This window comes from Numida meleagris, chromosome 1, assembly GCF_002078875.1.
Source record: "Numida meleagris isolate 19003 breed g44 Domestic line chromosome 1, NumMel1.0, whole genome shotgun sequence".
NCBI classification, from domain to species: Eukaryota; Metazoa; Chordata; class Aves; order Galliformes; family Numididae; genus Numida; species Numida meleagris.
This window is the reverse complement of record NC_034409.1, coordinates 67,552,281-67,570,913: the sequence shown is the minus strand read 5'-3', so window position 1 is coordinate 67,570,913 and position 18,633 is coordinate 67,552,281. Positions and strand designations below refer to the sequence as shown.

Sequence of the window (18,633 nt, the reverse complement as noted above, 5' to 3'; positions counted from 1 at the left end):
TGCTTTCCAGTAAAACAAATTTCTTACATTTCCTCCTCAAAGGACAGGCTACACTTCCAGGACTAAAGATGGGCAGAGAAGGCCACTCAGATGCCAGAACAGACAGGGAAGAAGAGGGTGCCTCCTTCACACACCCCTCCCTGTCCCCCCGGCCTTGAAGTTTTGAAGACAAGTCCAGCCAAAGGCTCCAAGAGCAAAAGAGAGAGCTTTACCTGACAAGAAAAATTCCCGTGTCAAGTTTTTTGCTGGTATAATGTACTACGGTACTGCAGTGATTTATACCAGAAGAGAATCTGTTCCCCTTAAAAGACTCCACGCTGGATTTTCTCTCTCCATTCACCCTTTTCTTCAGCATCTGCTCTACTCATCTAGTCTTCTCACTGAAATTCACATTGAAATAATGCCCTAAAATATTTATTATGCCCCTCAAAAAGTTTAATTTTGATAATAACAAATTTTAAAAGCCACAGACTACATAGAAAGATCAGTTACCTAAACAGGGACTGGGCACTTAAAAATCTTTTGGGATGTGACCCTGAACAAATCTGAGCACTCATAGGAGACACTGAATTGATTGATCTAGAAAAATCGAACACACACAACTTATTTCCCTAACTTGAACGATATTATTTCCATACTTAAACATGAAGGACATACTTGGGTATACTACTCCAAATATAGGCAATGGGTTTAGCAGCTCTCACATCAAGACTGACTGCACCAATATAAAGATGAAAAAAATCACCTTAATTAAAAGCATTACTTGCTCAAGGACATATATAGATCTCCCATTTCACAAGTCTAATAATGGAAAACCAGACAGGTGGTTGCCTTTCTGTTTGGTACTGCTGGCAGACTCTTCAAGATAGTGGTCTTAAGACAGCAGGAGGGGGGAGAAAAGAAAAAGCAACAGTTTTCCTGCAAAGGCTTGCCAAAAGAATGAAAATGTGTGAGACAATGTGTTAATGAGTGTCAGCACATATGGGCAAGTTCTGGTGATTTTCGTAAGACAAAAATTTGCAATTAAAATGCCATTTGCAATACAGATAATTAAGATTATCACCAAAATCCCTTTTTAAAGTAGTAGATGCACAAATACACAGGTAAGATAATGCATCCTATGCCTCTCTAGTTCTACAATAAACATGTTAGATTTAAATTTGAGGACTTTTCTATCACAAATCCAAATGGATTCTTTTAATCCTGATGTCTTCTATCTTTGCTTTATGATGATCACTAATAAAACACTGGTTTTTGAGAGCATCAAACTGTGATTTCTTGACATCTTATTCATAGTTTCTCATTTTATTCCATTATCAATTAGCCCCTTCATTTATTTTAGTATGGAGATTTCTATGAAGTAGTTGAGCAGAGGTTGTCCCAAAATAACATCTTGCCTGCCCTTAGTCTTGCGAAAATTCTACTTGATCAGGCCAACTTGTTCTTAAGCACAAGCTACATGAATTTCACAACAGTCTCCAGGATGTTCTTTCTAATATCTAGCAATCACTTTTGCTGATTAGGTATTGTCTCACCTCCGGTCACCTTAGCTAACAGCACCCCAGGAAACTCTTACAGCTCTCCTGGACTTTTTTCCCAACTTTTTCCTTTGGCCTGATGGCAGCACTGCCAAGTTCTCTCCAACATCACACTTTTCTGTACAAATGAGGACAAAAATAGGTGCTCCTCACAGAGAGAAACTAGGGCTTCAGTTGTTAGCAAATTTAAAGATTTTAAATGAATTTCATACTAGGGGAAAGACTGATTGAAAGACAAAGGGGCTCTCTGTATACAGAAGGGTTTATTGTACTCTGCATCTTGCCTGTAAGAACTATTTCTCAGAGATGTTATCCTCTTGCTGTTGGCAGAAATATTCACAGAATCTTGTAGAACATAAAAGAGCAGTTTTGTGATGTGAATGAAAACAATGATTCTTATCATTTTGGAGTGCTTCTCAATGGAATAACCTGACATACACTCAACAGTAGGTACCAGGAATGAAAGAACCACTATGTGAATTATTTAAAATTCGCTGGTAAAATGAGATCACAGGAAAAGATCCTCGCATCCCCTTGATTCCTAAAAAAAGAACAAGATATAATTTCCTTCAATAACTTATTTTTCTCTTTTTTTTGTGTGTGGTTTTTGTTTATTCAATTGTTTTTTCAATCTTTTTCAACTATCAACTGAAGAGGTAACTACCTAGGATTGAAATGTATTCTTTTTAATACAGACACACACTCAAGAGGAATTCTGATGCATTAGTTTCATGAGCATTGGCAACAGAGCTTAACACTGTACATCTGTTTAACTGAAGATTAAATAAGCTTTTATCAAATTAAATAATTGCCTCAGTTCAGTCTTTTTATTCCTAATGGCTTAAGACATTGGGACTCAAAGCTGTCTTCAGGATTGAATCTAGAAAAGATTATTAGCTGGTTCTTAGGTACAGGAAGCACCTTAGAAAAGCAATTTAATCCCACTCAAATTTTGTGGCAACCTAATAAACAACAGCAATATTTAACTGACATTTCAAAGCTTCAAGGCAGAGTCATTGTATTTGTTAGCCTTTAGTCTCATTCCTTCATCTTGCTTTAGTACGGGAAACGAATGTTGCCAAAAATTGTGAAGTATCACAGAGATCAAAAAAGTGAATTAATTCTACTGCAAAAAAATTATTCACATTCAGTGAAAGGAAGCTCATACCAAACTGCCAAGTCTGATGGTTGACCCTAAAACTCATTCTTCAAGTTTCAGTCAGACAATTTCCATTAGCAATGTTATATAACTATTGAGAGACTTCACTACAAAGGCTTAAGGGCTCTCCTTTCCGGCTAGACAAGCAGGATTTGTTCACGTTATTTTCCTACCCTGTGCCACTTTACAGCATGGAGGGCTCAGGCTGAGCAGGAGACTGGAAGGCATTTCTCCAGAGAATGGAGCAGACCTAATTGCTCATCATGCAGCAGGGATTGTGAGGGCAGTGATTCCAAGTCTTCTTTCACAATCTGCTCCTCAAGCTGACAACATCAGCAGCTCAAAGAGCAGCTGCACATCTGTCTGCTCTCTCACAAGTGCAAAGTGTGTGCCTGCAAGCACCTTGAAATGAAAAGGAAGAGAAGCTTCACACAGTTCAACTGGCTGTTGGATTACGTCTCAAAGACAGTATCAGGAAGTGTGTTACAAACCTCAGGGGCTTCTGTTAGTTATAATGACGCTGAATTACAATAAATAAAGAATGCTACCATGTTCGTTGTGCCACTTGCTAATGAGATTATTTCCACACAGGTCAGAAACACAAACAGCTTGAGGATAAAACGCTTACCAACAGATATCAGAAGATCTGAAACTCACTGGATGCTAGGAAACCATTTATTTGGACTGCTACATCCACATTAACTATGATATATGTCTACATAGGTTAGACAGTGAGAAGACATGGCAACTAGAAAGGAAGATTGCTGCAAAAAACATTTGCTTGCAGATTATTGGAAAGTTTAGACTAAAGGAAAGGGTATTATCAGATATCTATCAAAGTGGTTGAAGGTTGCAAGATAGTATCTAACTGCTAGAATTTGCTTCTCCAAAACAGTCCTTAATCAGTGACTTCAGAAACACAAAACATCTATATCCTAAATAGTAACTCCTTGTATCACTTAGTCAAAATTCGGCATTGATCAAAAATCATTAGCACCTACATAAATATTTTCATGTCCCAATGTGAACACTGACTAGTCAGGCTCTGCTCCACAGCTGTAGGTAAATTATTCAGAATACAGAAATGATCGCTGTAACATTACCTTGCTGATTTTTCCACAGAGTCTAAGAACGGCCACATACGCATCACACATCTTGCTACTGTACAGCTTCCTTCCCAGCAGTGACTTACAGCAACTACTTATGGAAAGAATATAAAAGGACAGATGCAGAATAATCTTCTCCCTACAATGTGGCTCTCTTCAGATAAGGTCAAGCTGACTAGGATGGTAGGGGAATGAACTGGAAACATCAAGGATACCAACATGTTGAAAGTCCTCTATTTGATTAAGGTATTGCCGGATGTAAAGGGTGAGGGAGGTTATGATGGTCCCAGGAATAGCTTTATACCATATTTCAATCCTAATTACAATCTCAAATCTGGATTTGACAGGAAAGAAAGTTTTGACTGTGCAGTGGAAAAGGAAGCTTTACACAGGCTTAAGGGACTAATAGAAGGGAGATGCCTGTGACACATCTTAGATGAAAAAAAGAAATTGGGGCAGTCATCATGAGTCTTCTAGTCAGCCTGGGAAATTTCTATCATAATACTTTCACTGTCAGTACTCCTGTATGATATGAAGTAACGTTAGTGTAGGAAATTCCTCATACTTTTTCAAATCCAGCTGAGAACTGAGCACCACATTTTACACTTAAAAGCTGTGCTACCTGCATGCATAATCATATTGCTGCTTAAAACAAAGCAGGAACTTGATCTCTAATTCTTTTAGTATTATTTGCTTACTTCAAGTTTCGTAAATGGTAACATTTAGAAGGTATCACTAAAGTCAGTATACTCCCAGATCGAAACTTTTACTCACCCATCCTAAGGCTCTCCAGCTAGAGGGAAACATCACTAATTACCAGCAACAATTTAGTTTTCTGAAATAAATCATTCTGATTTTAAAAGAAAACAGAAAATTACTTCCACATCCCTGATATGAAAACATTGCCCTACCCAATACACTTAATCATAAATTATCTAGTAAAGATAGATCTTTTCGAACCAATGAATGGTATTGCAGGACTAATACACTATATCTGCCATAACACACTTGAGAGATAATTGAGACGTCAAGCCTCATCAATATCAACCTACTTAAAGTAAGGACAAGAGGACAGTGGAGGAATGATAATGAATAATGCTATTATATGAAGCTACTTAACTTATAGCTTAGAAACAGATACATATCAGTCACTAATCTGGGAAAGTCCTTGAATGTCATGAAAGTCTACATTGATAAGTGTCTTAGATCCTTAAAAAGCTTATTTCTATAGAAATGGATTGTTTTATGAGGGTAGTAGTCTTCTTTGTATTTTAATTTCCTGACTTGCACCTTTGATTAAATTTCAGTTTACCACACAGGAGTCAAAATAGTGAGTTTAGAGAGCATACAAGAAACATCAGTAAAATATACACATTTTTAAAAAAATATCTTTCTGACCAGGCAGAGGAAGTGACAGATCTCTCAAGAGCTTAAAACCTCAGAGGAGTTTTCTGCTATTTTTCAGCACTATTAATTTGTTCTCTATCTTATTCTTAGTAACTGGTTGTATATCTAATCAACACACATACATATACACACCACATTAGTTTCTCATCAAAGGTCTTGCATCACAGTTATCATCCACTCGTACTGAAAATGGACACTGAAAACAATCCCATTTCCTGTTATCCTATTCTTTCTCCCCTTTCAGTTTCTCCATTTCCCTCCTCATCCACTCACTTCCCATTTTGCTATCCCTTTCTCACAGAGTATTGTTTCACATCTGCTCACTCCTTCCTTTTTTCCGTAGTAGTTAACTCTGCAGTCCGTCTAGCATAGTTCCATAGTCTTCCTGTATCATCACTAAAACTCTTTTTCCTTTTCCTCTTCTCTGAAAAAAATACTAAGTTCAGTAAGCTTTCCCCTCTAGCCACTGATGGAGGGTGTGGGGGACACAGAGAATATTCATGAGTTTAATAATCCTCTGCCTTGACAATCATAAAAGCCTTTGCAAGCACTGTACTTCTCCCTGTTCTTACTCATTTTATCCACAATGCTACTGCCAAGCTATGTGATGTTCTGGACATCAACTTCATTAGCCATGTACCTCCCACAGGATTTTCAGAACCCTCATCTCAGATCCACTGCCCTGAGCAGTTCCCTCTTCTCTGGCACCTGGTGCATTCTCTTCCAATTCTGTTTGGTTTGCTTTCATCTTACCCTAAAGGCATTTCTGTGCCTTCCCCTATTCAGATCCTCTCTGTTTGGAAACGGCTCTTGAAGTTGATGACTCCTCCATTTCCCTCTCAATCACCTTCTCTTTCCTACTCTGTCAAAGACTGTCACACAAACCATCTGTTCCACTCAAAATTAGACAATTCTTTGACTCCTGGCAGAGAGAAAAATATTACATTTAGATACCAACAAACATCAATTTCCAGGTCTGCTCAGTGCCCTCCTTCTTTCTCACATACCTGGCTTTCCATTATTCATTTTATTTCACTGCTTTGCTTCCTTTCATAATTCTTCACCTCCCCATACCTGCATTATACTTTTCTTTTTATGCCTAATCATCTCCTGCTCACTCCCTTGGTTTATGCCTTTTCTTTGTGTTTTTCAGTGAATATGACAGGTTACTACCAGATCTCATTCTGTCTGAGAACAGCCTACCTCATTCTGGGTGACAAAAAAAAAATAATAATAACATGGCAATTAAAATTCAGTAAGGCAAAATCAGAGAGCTGGCACTGACATATTTTTCCTCGTCTCTTCCCCTTTCTCATCAGCCACTATGATTTGGAAAATTTCAACTAACTCTAATAAAGAACAAAATTTTATCCCAGTCTCCTAGGAAGCACAACTTGTATGATCAAAATCTGCTGATCAGTTCTATCCTAATCATTTTTGTAAGTCACTATCAAGCAAATAATACAAAGAGAGTAAGGACAGAGAAGTTGTCAGAGTTGAACCAAAGAGAAAGCCAAATCAGTATCTTCATTAACTGTGGGATGCAGCAGCCAGTTGGCCCAGCCAGTGCAGTAATGTGGTCCACCCATTTGGTATGTGCCTGGTTTGCAAGTAGCCAAAGCACCTCTGGCACATACCCAGTTGTACAGGTAACGAGAGGGAACTGGAGGCACTGGGGTGAAAAAAGCAGAAGAAAAAACACTGCAAGAAGCCAGACTTCCTTAGCTTCCCTGCTTACAGTGAAAAGATCTTGGTTTATTTCAGCTAACATGAAACCACTGTGCATTTCATCATTTCCAGGATTGGAACATAACTCTGGCACACTAATATCAGTACACAAATGACACATTTTTGTTTCTCCAGTCCACAGGCAGAGCAACATGCTCCCTACCTTTTCTGAATTATACTGGGATTTGCAGTCACAAGCTGGGTTTTCAATCCAACATCCTTGCTGTATTCTCTGGATAGAGGAGGAAGGTTGCACCTGTGCACAGAAAGACATTCAAGATTTTAACTGACAGCCACGATTGACAGGCTTCAACCCCAGTCTTTTTTAGTCTGCAAGTCTGCAGTTTTCAAATAAAAACTGCAGGCTGACAGAAAATGTAAATGCGCTGTACAAATACTGGACCAAGACAGACATTTTCCAACTATACTACATCCATACGCATAATAGAGCATGTTTGTACCAGACTGTGGGGAAATTTAGAAAAAAATCTTTTGCAGAAATGATCCTATGTAACTATTAAGCAAAAACAAAGTGACCTGGCACCTCTGACAGGTTGAAAGGCTATGGAAGAGGCTGTTATTACCTAGAGCGAAAACTCTTTTCAAACTCTTTCCTCCAAGTTTTGTTTTTCACTCTGCTTTGTCTTGTTTTCCAGCATCAGGCTCCAGACTGATATCAATCTGTAGCAGCACACACATCACATACGTCTTGCTAACAACAGGTAAATGCCGTTTAGTATACAAGAACTTACCAAGAAAACACAGAGAAAAAAAAATGTAAGTAATTATTTAGTGTGTACATACTATGTTCTCTCACAGTCTTGTTCTGGCAGACAGGGCAACAATATAAAGAAGATAAAATGACCGAATAGATCTACTTTGGCACGCAGAGAAACGGGGCTCCAAAAAACAGAAGTGGAAAGAAACTTGCAAACAAAGAGCAGTCCTAAATGCTCCCAAGAGCTGAAAGCAGGAAGGAGTGTAAATAAAGGTGAAAATATGAGGGCTGCTCCAAAAGTAATGCCTCCTATTTTAATATCTTGGCCCACAATGTCAGAGTTGGATGTTGGTGGTATGGCAGTAGAGGCTGAACCTTCCCACCAATATTCCATTACATTTTGTTGCTGTGTGTCAGATGGCAGCAGAGAGGCAGTCTGACAAAATGATGTCTGACATGGAAGTGTGTATGAAGCAAGGGTGTGGAATTGAATTCCTCCATGCAAAAAAAATTGCACCCATTGACATTCATGGATGCTTGGTGAATGTTGATGGAAACCAAGCAGTGGATGTGAGCACGGTAAGGCAAGGGGTGGTGCGTTTCAGCAGTGGTGACAGCAGGTCACCTCCGCTGGTGCAGATTTTTATGAGCGTGTTCATCGCTGGCAAAAAAAAAAAGGGTAGTGAATGGTAGTGACTATGTTGAAAAATAACGTTTTGTAGCTGAGAATTTGCTCTATCAAATAGTGTGATTGTGCTCTTTGTATCTGTTATAATTTCCATAGAAATAAATAGGAGGCATTACTTTTAGAGCGATCTATATCAATTCAAGCTTTATCCAAGCCTCTGCTCTGTTCTAGACATTAGTCAGGAGAAATGAACTCAATACACAGCAATTACACCAAAAATGAGTGTCAAAACAATGCTTTCCATTTCAGAGTTGTCTAACTTCTACATCACAGATATGAAGAATAATACTAATGCTTACAGGGTAAAAACAAAACCAAGATTCTCAAAGAAAAGTAGAACTGGGAATTTTTCTAGAGCAAGGCTGTTAATTTCAGTGTTGTTGGGTTGTTTTTTTCCCCCCCAAATCCTGTCCAGACAGGTTGAGGTGCAGCTCCCAGCTGCCCCACTGCCCGCCTGGCAGGGAGCTGTTACTTCAAATACACCACTTCTCCTTTGTTACCAGGGAGACCCAGGTCTCCATGTCACAGGTCGCACTCCTGAGAGAGGCGGGGTCAATTTTCTGCCCATGCTCCCATTAAACTCTCTGGCACTCTGTTTTGGGAGCGCTTCTCCAGCAATGCCTCTGTGCATCTTCCAGGCAGATGGGGTTGGTCATGGAACCCTCAAGTCCAGCAACAACTGGTTGCTTATTCTGCTTTCTTTTTATCTTCCAGATAAAGAATGATAAAACTTGAGAAACTGAGAAATGTTTACGTAATAAAAAATTGGGAAGAAAACAAAAAGACAGCAATTGGTTGCTTCCTCTACCTGCACTAAGTGGGATACAAATTAATCAGACTAATTCTATTCATAGAGGTCGTAGAAACTCTCTACCAGTTTTCAGTAGTAGGTCAAACAAATATTTGTGAAGAAAGATGTATGTACAGGTGACCTTGCCCCAGAGCAAAGAGATGCAATAAGTGACCTCTGGCAGGCCACAGTTTGATAGTTCCTGATTTGAATAAACATAGACTCATATAGCAAGCTTTAAATAAGCCGTTTTCAATTGAAGTTTATTTAAAAGCACTGTGATGGACCAAGATATCTCCTCAGTTTTATCATCTTAATTTATTTCACACACCAGTCACAGAAGCATTATTTAAACACATTAATACCCTTCAGCATTAGATCACATTCCCAATCTGTTCTGTGTGAAATATTAAGAAGTGGCCCAAGTATCCAAGAGGAAACTCAGGAAGAAATCAGTCCATCTTCAGAAACTCCTTGCCCTTTTCTTGAAGGGGTCAGCAGAGTGCTAAGCCCTGTGCAGGTGAGGAATGCACCAAGAAGTAAAAGATTCATACTAAGGTGGATGTATTTTTTATTATCTTACTCTTGCTCCTGGTACTGAGGAGTAAGTACGTGAATATGCAGGAAAGAAGGAAGAAACAGGACAGTGTCTGAAGTCAGCATTTTTTGACATGAACATAAATGAAAGAGGAGAATTTATCGGCCAACTTATTGGCCTTTTGTATCTCCCTGATTAGGCCCAGATTTTGTGAGGGGAAAAAAAAAAATCATCAACAAAGCACAGCAGTTCACGTGCGCCTTTTTCACATCTGAGGCCTTCCAGCTCAATAGGTAGAAACAGCTGATCGAAAAATGAGCGGGATTCTTCGAAATTCCCAAGGCAGAAACACCTCTTCTGAGTTTGGCCCAGAGAGAAGTCCAGCTCCTTCAGGTGCAGAGAATCCAGGCAACTTGGCTGAGCAATGGCATGTGCATTTGACAGATGTTATGTGATTACCTAGCTATTTGTACAGATACTAAACGCAAGGGATTAATATGAATTTAATATGTGATTTCAAATATTCATTTTTATTCCTTTGTAGGACCTTGGCCAGAGTCAGGACAATAATTGCCTATGGCAACTGAAAGCAGCATTTTTCTGGACTTGTTTACTAACCCCAAAAGCGGCACCATATTTAACATCTACAGCTCCATCTGGGCTGGTATGGCTAGATGGCATGGCAGAGTGTAATTAAAAGATAACAGCTTGTCCTTCCCAAACCATGATAGCCACTAGTCAGCTTGAACATAATGACAAATTTCTTCCAAATTTGGAGCAAATTCACCAGCAAACAGCATGGAAAACATCCCCCAGTCCCCTGGAGAGAAATCCTCTCCCTGGCAGATGCACAAACCATAGCAGAGACATAAAAGACAGTTGGGGGACAAGGAAAATCACGAGACATAAAAATATTTCTTCACAATCTAATGCCATGAAAATATGTCTCTTCTGTCAAAATACAGACAAATACATTGTTTATGATTTAGTAGCCAACACTTCTTTCTTAAAATACTTGCTTGCATGAAGGGAAAGGGAAAATTTTTAAAAAAACATCCTAAAAATAAAGATTACAAACTTGAAAAACACCCACATAACTCAAGAAAAGCCTATGGCAACTACTCTGACTAAACACGTAGACCATATACCGTGCACCTTTTCTTATTGCAGATGTAGCGTGCTGTGGCCTAGGGGCTGCTGCTCTTTTAATCTCTATGTCGGTACAACTGTGTTTGTAGAAGATGCTCAGCAATGAGATGAGTTTAAACTCATTAATTAACCTTAGTGATTACAATTTATCAAAGAAGATGGCTGCAATCATATTTCCATAAGCTCTGCTGTAAGTGACATCAAAAACAACACGAATGGAAGGAATGAACAATGGCAAAACCTGCCATAATTATTTCACGCTGCAGAAATAGTTTAAAGCTATCAGATACCTTTCCTATAAAAAAAATGCAAAATCTGATGCAAGTTATTGTTATACTCTTCCTCTCTCAGCTCTCAGATTACAGAAATCAGATTTAGACAAGATCTGCTAAATTTTCCACCTGCTACAAACATATTCTCTCCCAGTGGCATATTACCTTTTACCCAACAGAACTGAAATATTTTCATAAATACAACTGCACCACTAATACAATACAGCCTGCAGACAGTTACTGGGATTTTTGCAGGTTTTTAACCTACTGCTTCTTTCCAATTCAAAATAAGTTCAGTACAGACAATGGCTAGTTTACCCTCCCTAGAGAGAAAAAAAAATCTTTTTTTCTGATCAGGCTCTACTGTTTTTGTAACTGATTGCTCCTACAGTATTTTAAATTCCTATTGCATCTACATAATATTACCATAGCATACCCTGCAGTTTCTTATATTTAGTCTCTGGAACACTGAAGGAGCTTTGCAGTAATGGCAATCAGCACATTGAGTCCCTCCCTCTGTGCCTTTGTCTTTAGTTTGTTGTATTTCTTTGCTTTAACATCAAAAGCATTTTTGTTCCTTGAGATGCAAGCCAGAAATTATAGTAATATTGTCTGCTTTAGAGCAAGTTTGTATGGCTTTATAATAAGGTATCAGGATTCAATAAGTAGACCTGCTAAAGTGGGAGCTCATTATGCATCTACCTCAAAACCAAAGAAACACTATTTCTCATTTTTTGGTAGCAGTCTTCCAGTTTCTGCCCCACAATGTTTTTCTTGTTCATGTTTAACAAAAAGGAGCCAATTTCTGTCTTTCTTCCTTAAAGAATGCGGATCTAGAAAGAGCCAAATTCAGTCAAGAAAGCAGTAGCTGATTCTGCACTGTTCTGACAGATTCCTATGACTTCAGAAAGACCAGAGTTATAGCAAATGTGGGAAATTAAAAAAAAAAAGATGGCATCAAGGAAAAAGGTTTGGCCTTCCCTTAGTCAGACAGAAATTAATCTGGAGGGAGGAAAAATGTGGAAATATTTTAGCTTGTCCCAACTTATTAAGCCTTGTCCTATGAATCAGTATCTGATCATCATGAGTTCAGTGGGTTGCATATGATCACATTTAGACTTGTGAAGAATGAAGTACAGCACAAGATGACACTGTCTAATAAGTAATAATTAAAAAGAAAAGCAGCTCCTAAATCCCTGTCTGTGACACTGTACAGTCTGTCACAACCACAATGCACCCATCTGCAGATTTTCCCCACATTACACACATATCTGCAGAGGCCAGCTAAAACTCTCTTTATTGCCCCTTCTCACACTTCTACCCAAATCACTGCTGTAAAACATCCTGCAAAGGGGAGAAAAAAAAGTACCCAAGACAAATTATAATTGATTAATCACAACTGAATAGCTTTGAAAAGTCAGAGACTGAGCAGGGGGAAGGGCAGACGATTTGTCATTGAGGTTTCCATCTTACCGCATGACAAAATCCGCTTGATCTATTTGTTTTCCGCAGCCGCTCTTTTTGAGAATCCCACCATTTCCCACCACAGAGCATTTCTTCAGTGGCAGCTGGAAGGGTGTAGCCTAGCAACACAAAACAAGGACTGTTTTTACAGAGGAGAACACATACATCTTTGTAGCAGCTGCTCCTGGAGAACCAGGGAGCTGGCAGGGCTCAAAGTGAAGAAAGAAAATGGAGAATGAGGAGCTAGGAAAGAAGTCCAGAAATTAGCTGGTAAAGTAGACACAGGACAGTTCTTATCCCTACTCCCCAAACCAAAATTCAGAAAAGATACAACACAGAAGATAATAACATTTCTGCATAAACAAACTGCATAGTTATAAAGTTGTGATAAACATAATGACGAAGATAGGAAGTCCAAATGTGTCTTCCAGCCAAGCTGCAGAGAGAGGAAAAAAAATTACCAGGAAAAAAAAACATGAAAGTGACCTCTTACATAAAAGACAGCTCTGGACAAGAAAGGAAGGAAGAAGGAACAATATGAGTACAGAAGGGACTCAGGAGTCACCCTGGCTCCTTCCATCGTTCTGGGCTGGGTCACTTTAAAGCATTAGGTAAAGATATTTAGAGCTTCTCAGCAGCTTCTTAAACACTCAGCTTCCCGAATACAACACAAGTGAAAATTAGAAAGGAGCCATTTTAACTAAGGAGCCCTCATAGCAGCTTAGCAGGACATTAAATTGCAAGGTCAAATTGTCATGCTATCTTATGCATCAAATACGGTAATAAATGAGATTTGCATAGTCTTCTTCACTCCAGAGGATCTCAAAGCTACATGTGGAACACCTTCCTGTCAGCCTTGAGTCATTCACCGTTAGTGAGATTGGGGCAGTTTTTTAAATAGCACACAGTACATCAGTGTAGGCCAGAGCATATATATATATGTATGTAAAACAGGGTCGAGGGGTGAACAGCAAAGGAATTTAAAGTAGTATGATAAAGTTATAAGAATGGAATTTGTCTACAATACAAGTGTTGGTATTCTCCTCATGAAAAAAAAAAAATTGTGCAGGAATTTTTCATTTATCAAACCTGTCAAAACCTGACTTTGCAGCAGAGACAGAAGTTAGTGCCTGGGCCTCTGAGAATGCAAATGCCACAGTGACAGGATGCATCACGGCAAAACAATTATTTTCTCCTGGAGGACAAGTTCGAACGGTGACAGCACTTATTGTCACTTAAATGTACAGAGCAACATCTAACATTGCATAATGTATTCACGAAGCATTACAACAGTGTACACAGCCTAGAAAACAGACCTAGCACTACAGCACAAACTCTAAGTTTGTATTTATTTCTACTTTCAGTTATTTTCTTCCTTAAATGTATTTGTTTCACCATCTATTCTCAGCAAATTAGATTCCATTCAGCTAGTATAAAACCATAACCAGCCTTCTAATAAAATAAATTAAAGCACTTTGCATATCCTAATTCTGGATTAACATATGCTAGAGTAGAAAAATCAATTCCAGTTTATTGAGGCCCAGCCACTGTTGGGAACCCAGGAACAGCACAGCAGAGCAATTCTAAGCACACAGCTGCATTCTAATTCTGCATCCACCTTCCCAGGAACATTTTTTAATTTACCCAGTTATTGAACTAGCAGCATATCTTGAAATTCAAAGAACATCTCATTGCCGAGGTGACCCTGACCAAATGAAAGCTCACAGGCTCAGTAAAGGGAGCGGGATAAAGATGGAAGGAAATTTAGAAGAGGTAAGTTTTTATAAATAACATCACCATTCTTATTAAGATACGTCAGAGCTCTTCCAAGACAGTCAGTTATGCAAAGGCAAGGCTGTGACAAATAAATCACAAAGGCAGCAGCCATTATCTTAAGAGCTGTGGCAACTCTTGTCACATAATTCCTGTGACTTCAGTACATGTTAAATTTCTCAAAATAAACATTCAGGAGTTACTAAATGCTTCAAAATTCTGAGTTGCAAACAGCCCTTGATATTGCTTGACATGAATTGCTGTCCTTCAGAGGAGACTTATATCCTGTTATGTTCAAAGACGATTATACTAGTTGTCATTTGCATATATACTTTCATTTCCAAGAGCACATGAATCTTGGAAACTCTTGCCCTTCAGAGAGCCCAAAAGACAGAACAAAATCAGAGCTGTGAGGATGATTTGAGGGAGCTAAAGGGAGGTAGAAGTGGCAAATAAAAACACCACTGTGGCCTAACCTGTGAAGAAATCCATTCATACAATGGACGTAGGAGGAAAACCAACCTGAATGCAGTTCTCTGTGAAAAGCCACCATGCCCACAAAAGCCCACAGAAGCTTTTCCCTCCCCCAGCAAAGTAATGAAAATTCTGGACATGACATAGATTTTGGACAGTTTGCATGCCATTGTTTAGCTTAAAACATTCAACAGATGCAGCTTCCAGAAGACTATACTTAAAAACTCAAGGCAGACATTAAGTGTCCCTGATGCTTGGAGGCATTTCAGCTGCTTTTACCCTAATGAAGAGGAATTGCTTAGCATGCTCTGGGGCAAATGTATTTATTTTTTTTTTTAACATTGCACATGACTGTACTTCAATCATTCAGGCTACAAACCTGCATATTGCTCAAACTGCAGGGGCATTTCAGGAGCTCTGTTCTCAGCTCATTTGTACAAACTGTCCAGTCATACACAAATCATACAAGTCAAGTGTTGCCTATGAGCTGCTACGAAACACGTGGCTCCTTTGTCTCTCTGCAAAAGGCAAAGAGAAAGCAGCAGACTCCTGGGCTTTCAAACTGTTAGGAATCATAATCCTGTGATGCAGTTAGCAGCTGCAGAGTTAACCCACTGTGGGATGCTAGTGCAGATGGCACACTTCCCTCCACCTCCAAAAGGTACTTACAAGACAGATAGCACATCTTCAAAGCTAAGTTCTGTGAGCTTCGTTCTGTGACTTCCCACAAGCATTCAGCTCATTCCTTCCTTTGAGCTGACGAAAATATAGGGTGCAAACAGCTTAAGCAAAATTGTAGGGTGATTAACCATAAGGAAGCTCCAGGTCTAACATGCAGTTGAATTACTAGCCCTGTTACTACCTTTCCACACCACTATCTGGCTTTCAAGAGGTTTCCCTGCATCCACTTGTTCCTACCACTGGCTCATTGGGTATAGACTGTGGATTTAAGGCTGCAATTAAATAATTATCAAAACCTAGAGTAATTTTTTTTTCATTTAAGAGCAAAAAACACTGAAGATGGACTCTAGTGATTTGTTTTCTTCCTCGTGACAACTAATCTTATGCCATCTTCCTGGTGTAGGTAGTCTGTCTTCAGATTTTCTGAATGTTACGTTGAAGAGGTTGATCAATGCTGCAACTTGCTTGAGAATTAAACCATTTTTACTTTTTTTGTGAAATAGTCTTGGGCATGAGTTATAATTTCAGTATGAGGCAATTTTCAATCAAGAATGTAACATTTTTTAAGGTGATAGTGCTATTTGGAGAGAATCCTATACAGTAAAAACAAAATTGCTTCTGACTTTCTATTACTAGAAAAATACGTTTCACAGAACTAATAAAAATTTTCTAATGCTCTTCCTCTTTACCTCCTACAGTGTAACTCCTTGCTAGGCAAATCATCATTTACAGGGGACCCAGCTGTCATTTATGCTAAATACTCACAAAAGCTGAGTTCTTTGCTTTTCTCCTTTGAATTGTAAACTGGCCTGACAAATACTTGCTTTGGATTGTAAAGTTGTAAAAAAAAGCATTTCCATTTATATTAGCTTCCTGAAGCTGGATTGTTTTTACTGTCAACGCATTTTACTTTTTCTTCATTGATTAAATTTTAATGAACAGATTCCTGTGGGTGGACTAGAAAAATCAGCACATCAGTTTATCCAATGTGACAGAGAGACTATAAAAATAAGTAACCAGTACATATCCATTTTTAAGCAATCATTACAATAGAATTAGCTAATATCATTAACTGAAAGAAAAAAAAAAACAACTTGTATATTGCCATAGGCAGGATCAATCTCCTTCAGAAGTTTTAAAAATAAATAAAAAATAAAAAGGGTTTACATAAGATACCGAAAGGTATCTCTTCAAACAAAACCAGAGACAGAGGGGTCTATTGTCTCATTTTCTCTGGTTCAAATCAGTGAAATTCCACTGATAATCAATGAAGATGCTCTAGTTTCTATTTATGCAAATGAGGAAAGATGCTGCACATCCCCCTATGAATTCAATGACAAATAAGCACACAAAGCAATAGATTAATGGCTCCCAATTGAATACAGGAGTAATTTAACAGAGCATCTATCCAGCAATTCACTGATTAGTTTCATCATTCATCTAAGTAAAAATAAATCATTGTCATCAGTTAAAAGAACATTACACAGTACTAATAAAATATAATTTATTTTAGATAATGGTATTCTAATTCACTTTGATTTCATTGTTAAGTTGTTAATGTGTTAATTTTTACCCACTTACTGCCAAAGACAGTTAATCAGCAACCAAGTTCTTACGGGGAAAACAGGAAAAATTACAGTTTTCAGCCTCTGATTTAATAGTGAAGATGTCAAAAACACTGAAAATACTGGGAACATAAATTACAATAAAATGGGTTTTCAAATAAGCATTTTTGGATTTGGAAAAAGATGCTGTGTTTTACTGTTCCCTTTGAGAAGACAGCATCCTGAAGAAAATGAACTAGTTCTCCTAATTTTTCTAAGGATCCAACAAAATTCCAAGAGTCAACAAGAAGCCAAATTCAGCCCTGCCCGTTCTTTTTATGCACTTTTGCATAAGGAAGCAGCTGACACTTTAAAGGAAGCCTATATTTGTCTTAACCACGGGTAACACGCCATTGTTTTTTATGCTGTTGGACATGGTGGGGTGGAAAATGCTCCTTCTTCCTTGCTTTATTGTTTACAAATCATCTTTGGTACGACAGGCCTTTTGTTCCTCTGGTGGAGCTGTCAAGCAGAGAGACATGACGGCTCGACAGCAGCTGGCTCCAAAAACATCAACGTCACTCATGCAGGGACAGTGTGTCCTCTGTAGGGGAATGCAGAGGGCGGTTGCAGCTCCTCACGTTTCACTTGTGTCTCTCAGCCCAAATACTGCAGTGAGCTGGGCAGGCACCACCCCAGAGTAAGGGGCAGCTACTGATGGCTATCTTGCAAACCTGACTGTGTTAGGAGTGATTCCTCCGAAAGCAAAGAGGGCTTTGGCCCATTCCTACAGCGTGCCACTGCTGACATTCTTCTTTTCGTCCCTGAAAAGTAATTGATATTTTCTCAGGAAAAATAAGTCTTATTTTTGTGAAAACAGTTGGGGCTAGTTTAGTTTAGTTTTTTTTTTTTTTTTTTTTTAATTGTTGTTTGTAAAGGAAAACTGTTGATGGTCCTTGGGGGTCCATTCCAACTCAAGGTATTTTATGATTCTATAATAGGTCTCATGTAGTAGTAATTCATAACTTTCAACATTTTCTATCATACCCGTTTCCTGCTTGGTCTTTCTGTTTATACTTACGGATTGAAATAAGTGTACAAAGTTTGAAATACATCCAATATTCTAACAATAATTTAGAAGTTATTTTTGTGTAGAGAAACAAGAAACATGGGCTAGAATGGGTTTATGTGTGCTGGAAAGGCAGAAAATCTTTTCTCATGAATCTTGACTGAATGCTGGGGGCTAGAAGATGCATAGATTTTAAGAAACCACAATGACACATTATTGATAGATTTACTGAATGCCGTATAATTCCTAAATTGTTGTGCATTCATGCAAAGGTCTATCACAAAAGCTGTGAAACTGTGTCAACCTATATTCTGCCTGTGAAAAAATGTCAAAATCACAATGATTAAAGTCTCCACTAAGACTTTTAAAATGTGTATTAGCTACAACTTGTAAAGAGTTCTCTGAATAGGAGAAATGTTAAGCAAGAAGCAAACCAAATAGTTTGCCTTTAAGGTTATACAGTTGCAAAACAGTGGGATAGAAACAAGCATAGTTAACTATATGTGCAACAAATCAAAATGAAACTCCGACCAGA

The 18,633-nt window shown here is 38.5% G+C and overlaps 1 protein-coding gene across 2 annotated transcripts in view; it reads right to left on the bottom strand.

Moving 5' to 3' along the window:
* Nucleotides 1-18,633, bottom strand: part of ST8SIA1 (ST8 alpha-N-acetyl-neuraminide alpha-2,8-sialyltransferase 1) — a 132,803-nt gene that overhangs the window by 58,410 nt on the left and 55,760 nt on the right. For both annotated transcript variants that reach the window (XM_021391690.1, XM_021391700.1), the window contains exons 3-4: nucleotides 12,567-12,676; nucleotides 7,102-7,194 (exon numbers count right to left, since the gene is read on the bottom strand). In XM_021391690.1, the coding sequence (XP_021247365.1) occupies nucleotides 7,102-7,194; nucleotides 12,567-12,676 (203 nt within the window). The remainder of the gene's footprint in view (nucleotides 1-7,101; nucleotides 7,195-12,566; nucleotides 12,677-18,633) is intronic.